Source organism: Berghia stephanieae, chromosome 5 (genome assembly GCF_034508935.2).
Source record: "Berghia stephanieae isolate SIO BIC M18660-M18661 chromosome 5, UCSD_Bste_1.3, whole genome shotgun sequence".
NCBI lineage: Eukaryota > Metazoa > Mollusca > Gastropoda > Nudibranchia > Aeolidiidae > Berghia > Berghia stephanieae.
Genome location: NC_088364.1, coordinates 59,060,651 through 59,070,554, shown reverse-complemented (window position 1 = coordinate 59,070,554; position 9,904 = coordinate 59,060,651). Strand labels below are relative to the sequence as shown.

At 37.0% G+C, this 9,904-nt stretch overlaps 1 protein-coding gene across 1 annotated transcript; it reads left to right on the top strand.

Annotated features, from left to right (window-relative positions):
* The first annotated feature begins 895 nt into the window (after window positions 1–895).
* Window positions 896–8,787, top strand: LOC144973330 (uncharacterized). The gene is made up of 3 exons (XM_078915624.1): window positions 896–3,056; window positions 6,029–6,177; window positions 8,130–8,787. Exons 1-3 carry the CDS (start codon window positions 1,456–1,458, stop codon window positions 8,276–8,278), a joined length of 1,899 nt encoding a protein of 632 aa, XP_078771750.1. The 5' UTR covers window positions 896–1,455; the 3' UTR covers window positions 8,279–8,787.
* Window positions 8,788–9,904: the final 1,117 nt, after the last annotated feature.

The following is a 9,904-nucleotide window of genomic DNA, read 5'->3' as shown; positions in this document are numbered from 1 at the left end:
TTTTTGCCTTGGGATGTTTTTGTGTTGATGTCCTAACCTTTCCAATATTTCTCTTCCACTCAAATTTTCTCTCTGTCTCTGTCTCTCCCTCTCTCTCCCCTTTCTCTCTCCCCCTCTCTCTCTTCCCCTCTCTCTCCCCTTCTCTCCCTCTTTCCCTCTCTCCCTCTCTCTCTCCCCTCTCTCTCGCTCTCTCTCTATCCCCCTCTTCCCTCTCTCTCGCTCTCTCTCTGTCTCTCTCCCTCTTTCCCCATCTCTCACTCTCTCTCTTTCTCTCTCACTCTCTCTCACTCTCTCTCACTTACACCTCTCTCTCTCTCTCTCTCTCTCTCTCTCTCTCTCTCTCTCTCTTCCACCAGACTTACACATATTAGCATGGCTGATAACTGAACACCATTACAGCCTTGGTTTAACATTATTGTACTGGACAATATTTTGCATTCGTTTGATATTATTTCCGTTACAACAACGAGCCCGTAACAATATGGATGATCAGACCTGCAAATAAGTAGGTACATGAGTCAAAAGTACTCAAAGGCTGATTCTTTATGACTGAAACAAAATTTTCTAGTAAATTTGGACATGTCTGAATTATTGATGAGTCTCTAAAAATGTTCCTTCTGTGTTAGTTTCAATTCACGCTTTTGATATCATTTCATCAACTCTTCATTCTGTCAATTTAATCATTATCACCACCACCACCACCACCACAATCATCGTCATCATCATCATCATCATCATCATCATCATCATCATCATCATCATCATCATCATCATCATCATCATCATCATCACCACTACCATCATCATCATTACCACCAACATTATCACCATCACCAAACACGTCCATAAAATACCATTCATACTATTAACGTCTTCCTTCATTCTCTCCTCACCAGATCAAAGACACCAACACCCACTTCCACCACGCACAAGTTGTCACGTGACACAGGATCATACAACGAACAACTTATTCTAACTTCCAACGGAACATCTTTAACGACGAAATTTGTGATAATCATCATTTCCCATTGGTAGCCTCACCAACCCCTACAATCTCACCTCTTTGACAACTCCGACAGATACTCAATTCATTAAGGAAACCAATCCACTTACAGCCTTAAGTCGGCCTTGACCACGACTTATTCTTTCAATCGTCGCAATATAGCGTTAGCTACGTAAAATGACCACCGAGAGGATGACCAGGGGTCACCCTGCAACAAAAAGAGGGTATTTGTGATTATTCCTATATGATTTATAAACCTGGTCAAATATAAATATTTTAAAATTTTATTTGTGGTAAATATTTGATATAAAGATATCACAATTGTGCGTGAATATTGTTTCCAGATATCTTAAAAATAACAATAAATTTTACAGATCTCTTTATTCCATTTGAAAAAGAGAAAGTTCTTCAATACTTATCGATTTTAAGTAGGGTAATATCTAAAAGCCATCATGTCGACGATTCGCAAAGCGTATATGGAAATATCCAATGGGATTCGAGGATTACGCTTCCACAATCGTGACCAATCAATTAACAACAACACAAGCCAATCGGACACTGGAACAAACCGCACCTCAAACTCAGAGGACTCCAAAACTATTCCAGTAACCTCAAGGACTTCTAAAAATAGCGTTCACGCAGAGGAAGGAGCGCTGACGTGCGCAGTATCCCGGTTTTTACCAAACAAATCATGTGGCACTTCGTCCATCCTGCATTCCAGTACGAAACCAGACCAGGCCATAAATGGCTCTGACCACGCCAGGTTTATTACCAATTCAAACCATCAAACCCAATCTTCAACCACGTCGTCGTCCTCCTCATCATCGTTTTCATCTTCTCGCCAACAGTCGTCCTCATCAAAATCTTCATCATCGTCGTCATCTACATCTTCGTCAGCAGCTAGTCAGAATACTATGTCGCCATTAGCATCGAGAACAGGTTCAGCATTGTCTTCTTCATCATCATCATCGTCATCATCTCCAAAACCACATTCATCCCACAACACCAACCATATTCCCAACGGGAAACCCTCATCGGATCATTCCATAGGGAACAAACTCAGACACTCCAACAAAGACAGTGTATTTACTCAAACCAAACTCGTGGGATCTCCCAAAGCTGGAATTGCCAGCCGAATCCGGAAGTTAAACCTTAGCATGACGGGGCAAAAATGGACGACGAAGGCAGAGACAATTTACGAATTAATGATGGACGAGCGTTTTATCTCAAAATTCTTCTTTTACTTCTCAATTGAAGAGCGGAGACGATTATGCCAAGTTTGTAAGAGGTGGAAATCTATTCTATATCAATGCATCTATTGGACAAATGTAATGCCCGTTATAAACTTCAAAGAATGGACCCTAGATGTTTCTAGTCGAAAACTTAGCTACGAAAATTTTCAACATCGAGGCTTTGACAATTTCTGTTTTGTTGCAGCAACAGACCGGGATGTATCCGATTTTGTCAATCACGTATCCAATAACAAAAAACAAATCAAGGGTGTTGGAATTAGATGTTCTAATTTATCAGATGGAGGGTTAGAAAATCTGATACGTCGACTCCCCCACATGAACAGATTAGAGCTATCTAACTGTAACGAAATTACCGGATCTGGTCTGTGGGCCTGTCTCAACCCTAAAATTACAATCCTTACAATCTCAGATTGTATCCACATCGCCGATGATAGCGTCGGGGCGATAGCTCAGCTGCTCCCGTCTCTGTACGAGCTCAATCTTCAGGCGTACCACGTCACGGACAACGGATTAGCTTTGTTCGATTCCAAGTTGAACTCATCCATAAGAGTCCTGCGTCTGAAGTCGTGTTGGGAGATCACGAATCACGGAGTAGTGAACATCATTCACGCCTTGCCAAACGTGACTGTGCTGAGTCTGGCGGGGTGCAGCAAGGTCACGGATGACGGGATCGAGATCATCGCAGAGAACATGAAGAAGCTGAAGAGCTTTGACATTTCTTGGTGCTCGAGAGTCACGGACGCTTCGCTGGAGTATGTGGCTTGTGACCTCAGCGTGTTGGAGGAACTTATATTGGACAGGTGAGTTATGTTTTCCTTTAACAAAGATTGCATATATAATTAGTGCTGTCTGTATGTTATTATTATTATTATTATTATTATTATTATTATTATTATTATTATTATTATTATTATTATTATTATTATTATTATTATTATTATTATTATTATTATTATTATTATTATTTATTATTATTATTATTATTATTATTATTATTATTATTATTATTATTATTATTATTATTATTATTATTATTATTATTATTATTATTATTATTATTTATTATTATTATTTTTTTATTATTATTATTATTATTATTATTATTTATTATTATTATTATTATTATTATTATTATTATTATTATTATTTATCATATAGATAACACTTCTCTGAGGTAAACACACACATACAAATACCATGAAAGATGAAAGTTTCTGACCGCTATGAGCGCATACATGGCCCAGCTCTTGTCACCAACTGCCCGAACATCGAATAATAATAATAATAATAATAATAATAATAAAATAATAATAATAATAATAATAATAATAATAATAATAATAATAATAATAATAAAATAATGATAATAATAATAATAATAATAATAATAATAATAATAATAATAATAATAATAATAATAATAATAATAATAATAATAATAATAATGAAGAAGAAGAAGAAGAAGAAGAAGAAGAAGAAGAAGAAGAAGAAGAAGAAGAAGAAGAAGAAGAAGAAGAAGAAGAAGAAGAAGAAGAAGAAGAAGAAGAAGAAGAAGAAGAAGAAGAAGAAGAAGAAGAAGAAGAAGAAGAAGAAGAAGAAGAAGAAGAAGAAGAAGAAGAAGAAGAAGAAAAGAAGAAGAAGAAGAAGAAGAAGAAGAAGAAAACGAAGAATAAAAGAAGGAGGAGATCGTATGATTTCTTATAATTTAAAATCTAAATTCTCTTGCTAGAGTCCAACAGACGTCAAACAGACCTGCCAACTGGTACGAAAAATTCGTTAAAACTACGAATTTTTGGCTCCAATATCAGAACTTCCTGAATCAATAAATCCTATTGAAAACAGAAGCGGATGCCAGTCTGCATACATAACATTAAAGATTTTGAAGTGTTATTAAAATGCTTGTCAGGGGAAATTGATGATTTTTAAAGTTAACTATAGCGATTATGATTATCTCATAAACATGAAGAATTTTGCAATTTTCAAGAAGGCTGTATCTCATAAACATTAAGAATTTTGCAATTTTTAAGAAGGCAGTATCTCATAAACATTAAGACTTTTGCAATTTTTAAGAAGGCTGTATCTCATAAACATTAAGAATTTTGCAATTTTTAAGAAGACTGTATCTCATAAACATTAGGAACTTTGCAATTTTTAAGAAGGCTATATCTCATAAACATTAAGAATTTTGCATTTTTTAAGAAGGCTGTATCTCATAAACATTAAGAATTTTGCAATTTTTAAGAAGGCTGTATCTCATAAACATTAAGAATTTTGCAATTTTTAAGAAGGCAGTATCTCATAAACATTAAGAATTTTGCAATTTTTAAGAAGGCTGTATCTCATAAACATTAAGAATTTTGCAATTTTTAAGAAGGCTGTATCTCATAAACATTAAGAAATTTGCAATTTTTAAGAAGGCTGTATCTCATAAACATTAAGAATTGTGCAATTTTTAAGAAGGCAGTATCTCATAAACATTAAGAATTTTGCAATTTTCAAGATGGCTGTATCTCATAAACATTAAGAAATTTGCAATTTTTAAGAAGGCTGTATCTCATAAACATTAAGAATTGTGCAATTTTTAAGAAGGCAGTATCTCATAAACATTAAGAATTTTGCAATTTTCAAGATGGCAGATTTGCGTTAAATTCCACAGCTAGGATTTTGGGTCACCCTGGCCGCCATGTTACCGGGTCAACACACTCCATCATACAATAGCAATCATTCTATTCCTTTTCATCTCACCTATTAATTATTAAAGAACTGCTTATTGCGTTTTCCTTCAAAGAAGATTTGAATGTTATTTGTTTTTTTTTTAACAACACGCATTTCCACAACACGGATAACAATAGACTAAAAAAAACAAAAACAAAAACAAAAAACAAAAAACAAAACAAACAAAAACAAAAATAAACAACACAAAACAAACAAACAAAAAACAAAAAAAAAAACAATGGACAAAACAAACAAACAACAAACAATCCCCCAAAACCCCCCCCCCCCAAAAAAAAACAAAAAAAAAAACAAAAAACAAAACAAACTTGAGTTTTTATATAGCGCAATATCCTTTAAAGTGCGTAAAGCGCTTTGCAAAGGGGTCCCAGACCAACAGCAACGCGTAACATGTAGAACAAGACATGACGCCTGTTAGGTAGAGACAACGCTGTTTTAACGGCCAGATACTTATTTTACACCTGAGTACGGTGATATAATGTGCGTAATAAAGAGCTTTTTTCGACTCAACTATGCGTCGAGCGAGGCACGCTCGAACCCAGGTTCTTCCGATCCGAAAGCGAGTGTCATATATACTGCTGCACAAGACTCATGTTTGAAAATTGTTTTTTTTCTATTACCAAGGTGAAGGTCATTTTCATCGATCGATAGACAAAGAAAGAGTTTTCTGGCCAAATTTTTTTGTATGTGTCCTTTTATCAAAGTGAGGGTCCCCGAAAGCTCAGTTGGTAGAGGACACGCTTCACAAGCAAATGGACCGAGATCGACCCCGGGTGCAGTCCAGATTTTTTTTCTGAACCCCCTCCTCCTCCCTCCCCTGCCTACCTAGCAGTGATTGGGTAGCTGTGTCTGTTAGATCTGGCGGAAAGTACTTTGCGATAGACTAGCATCCTATCGACTAGATAGCGAACAATTGCTATTGTCTGATTCACGCTATATAAACTCCGGCTCTCTGGGCCCAATGGTTCTGAAGGACTACTAAACCTTTTTTGTCAGATTACTGCAGATTAACCCAATCTTTTCTTATTGGATCTTCCAGGTGCTGTCATTTAACGGACATTGGGATTGGCTACATCTCCACTATGACGTCACTCCTCAGGCTCTACGTACGGTGGTGTGCGCAGGTCGGGGATTTTGGTCTGCATCATATATTCTCTATGAGGAATCTCAGAGCTCTGTCCGTAGCAGGTGGGTTGTTAAAGTAGATAATATATCTATTACATAGTGTAGGAATGATAGTAAAAGTGAAGGGGAAAAAAGTATATGTATAGATAAAAAAAAAACAAAAAAAAAAAACAAAAAACAAAAACAAACAAAAAAAAAAAAAAAAGAAAGAAAAAAATAACAAAAAAACATAAACAAAAACAAAACAAAACTAAGACAAAACAAAATCCCCCCCTAAAAAACAAACAAACAAACAAAATCCGCCTTACTCGCAAGCTCGTGTGTTATTTGGCACGATAAATAATAACTTATTTAATAAATCCAAACCCGTGACAGAATCCTTTAACATACAGAATTCAAACCAAATAATTATAACAGAATACAGCAGTGACAGAGAGATTATTTGCAAGGGGGGAAAAGCATCATCTCTCCAAAAAGGTACTAAACATTTGACGGTCTTTATGAAATGTGGTGTTTGAGAAGGATGCAGAGAATATCGTAAACTGCACACAAAACGAACGAAGAATTGCTAAAACAAACATACCAACAAAGGAAACTAATGCCCTTAATAGCGGATCGACAACTATCCTCTTTCGGACACATAGTAAGGAAAGATAAGAATGAATACCTGGCAAGTTGTGGAAAAATACCTGGTAAACGCGCCCGGGGGAGACAAAGAAAAATACTCATAGACCAACTGAAGGGCTTCACCAACCTAACATCCAAGAGCTGTTTGAAAAAGCAAGAGACAGGGAGGAATGGAGAGAGATAATTCATGCAGTATCCGAAGCCTGGACCAGGCATGGAACCTAGAAGAAGAAGAATCCCAGCTAGCCAAGGATTCTTGCCAGGACCAGGAAAAAATCTAGAAACAGAGAGCAACATGGAACTGGAAAACAGATACGGGGTGTGAATATTAAATTGTTTGTATGTGTATGTATGTGTGTATGTGTGCGTTTTTGTGAGTGTGTATGTCTATATGTGTGTATGTGTGTATGTGTGTGTGTTGGAGGATTTAGTATGTGTATGCGTTTTGTGTGTTTATGTGTGTGAATGTGTCTGTATATGTGTATGTGTGTGTATAGATTGTGTGTATATTATGTGTGTGCGTGGGTGAGTCCGTGCGTTGTGGTACAAGAAATGACTTTTAAAAATAAGAATGTAAAGCGCATTGAGCATTATATTATAATGTTGAAAAAGCGCTATACAAGTGTCATCTATTATTAGTAATAATAAACCACCATGGGAGGTCGAAAGACCCTCCCTATATATCCAGATTTTCTGACTTGATGTCTTCAAAGAGTTATTGCCCCTGTACTTGTATTGGACATCAAACATCCCGGGTTCCTTTACAAGTTCCAATCAAGGGATTTTACAGAGATGCTGCTGCTCCTCTTTCTTCCTAACGTGTCCAGCCCATTTTCATGTCCACCTTCTCATTTGGGTTCAGATAATAGTTTCTTTAAAGTGATATTAAGCTGCTAAAAGCTGGGGTATGTTAAAAGTAATAAACAATATAAATAAACAGCTTCCAAAGAAAAAAAAATGATAACAAAAAACAAAAACAAAAAACCAACAACAAATAAACAAAAAAACAAACATACAAACAACACAACAAAAACAACAAAATAAAACAAAACAAAACAAAACAAAACAAAACAAAACAAAACAAAAAATCTCAAACACGGAGCGTTTCGGGCTCAACACCCTTCTTCAGTCATAAACAATTAAAAAACCCAATGAAATCATAAAGTAAATACATTACAAAAATATGATTTTTAGTCATGTATTGAGATTATATTTATTATTATTATTATTGTTATTATTATCATTATTACTATTATTATTATTATTATTGTTATTATTATTATTATTATTATTATTATTATTATTATTATTATTATTATTATTATTATTATTATTATTATTATTATCATCATCATTATTACATATTCAATCTTCGTTTCCGTCCACAGGATGTCGCCCATTGACCAGTAACGGTCTGTACGGACTGAGACACCTGCAACGATTGAATGATCTCGAACTGACCAACTGCCCAGGGGCCACTCCCGCCGTGACCAGATACCTCAAGGACAATCTTCCCAACACTTGGATTATCGAATAAAATTCGGTGGTACATCGATCTACTTCAGCTCTTGCTTGATACGCATTGTGATCTCACTATTTGGAGTGGAGGGGGTGGGGATTGGGGTGGGGGTTGGGGTGGGGGGGGGGGAGGGGGTAATTTCTACATAGCAGCTCTTACGGCATCAGATCTGGACTATTAGTTAAAGATGAATAAGCGTCCTGATTGCAGTTGGAAGAAAGAGGGGAAGAGAGGAGGGGGGGGGGGGGGGTGGAGTGATGGTTATCTTAACACAGCAGGAACTAGAAATTTAAAACGAGATATTTCATAAGCATTACAATCGCCATAAATATTAAAGTGACAGATTACGGAGCAGGCACTGGTGTGAGATAAACATCTGAAAATATGTGTATGAAACAGGGTCAGACAAATTAGGTAGAAGGTACTGGTGTAAGATAAAGATGTGAAAATGCGTGTATGAAATAGTGTCAGACAAAGCAGAGAGAGAGAGAGAGAGAGAGAGAGAGAGAGAGAGAGAGAGAGAGAGAGAGAAAGATAGATAGAGAGAGAGAGAGAGAGAGAGAGAAAGAAAGAAAGATAGATAGATAGATAGATAGATAGTAGAGAGAGAAGAGAGAGAGAGAGAGAGAGAGAGAGGAGAGAGAGAGAGAGAGAGAGAGAGAAATACAAGAATAAGCAATTCCCTCCCCTCCCCCCCCCCCCCACTCCCCCCCCGTCCCGCCCCCCCCCCCCCCCCCCCCCCCCCCCCCAAAAAAAGACTCAGCCTGCCTCGACTGGAGATCGAAACTCAGACCTGAGGATCTTGAGCTTTACAGCCTATAGCCCAATATCCATAGACGTGCTCAAGCCTTTATAAGGGGTCCCTGACCAACAACAATACGTAAACACGTAGAATGAGATACGATAACGCCTATTAGGCGATAATACACATTTTTTTCCGACAGTAATAACGCTGCTAACGGCCCGGTACAAATTTTACACCTGAGTACGGTGGGAGAATGTGAGTAAAGAGCATTTCCACGGACTTAACAATGCGCCGAGCGAGACACGAACCCAGGACCTTACGATCTGAAAGCGAGTGTCACACCTCTAACCACATAGCAACATTATATCAATATTATGAAGTAAAAATAACCAATTTTCTGGCTAAAATGGAAAGAAGGTTATTTTGTCGGCATAATGTAGAATTCTCTAGAATAGAGTGCGGCTATGTGGTCTAGTGCTTTCGGATCGGAAGGTCCTGGGTTCGAGTCAAACCACAAGACCACATAGCCTCAGACGAGAAAACTAGATTTGTTTGTGGCTTGGGGGAGGGGATGGTTGTTTTTTTTTTTTTTTTTTTGGTATCATTCTCTCTGATTTGTCTACCACTGCTTCATACATACATTTTGAGATGTTTATCAACCAAATATAATATTATACTCTCGTGACAACGTGATATAACAAGGCAAACAGTTTATATCGATTCAGAAAAGTGAGTGGAGCAGGCACTTATGTTGATAATAACAAGAAATGAAGTGAGTACGAAAGTACCATTAGATAATAGAGAATAAAAACTTCGCGGCCACGATGGGGGCTCGAACCCGCGATTTACTGGTACGACAACTCCGCCTGGCCGGGGAGATCGTGACTCTACCCACGTGG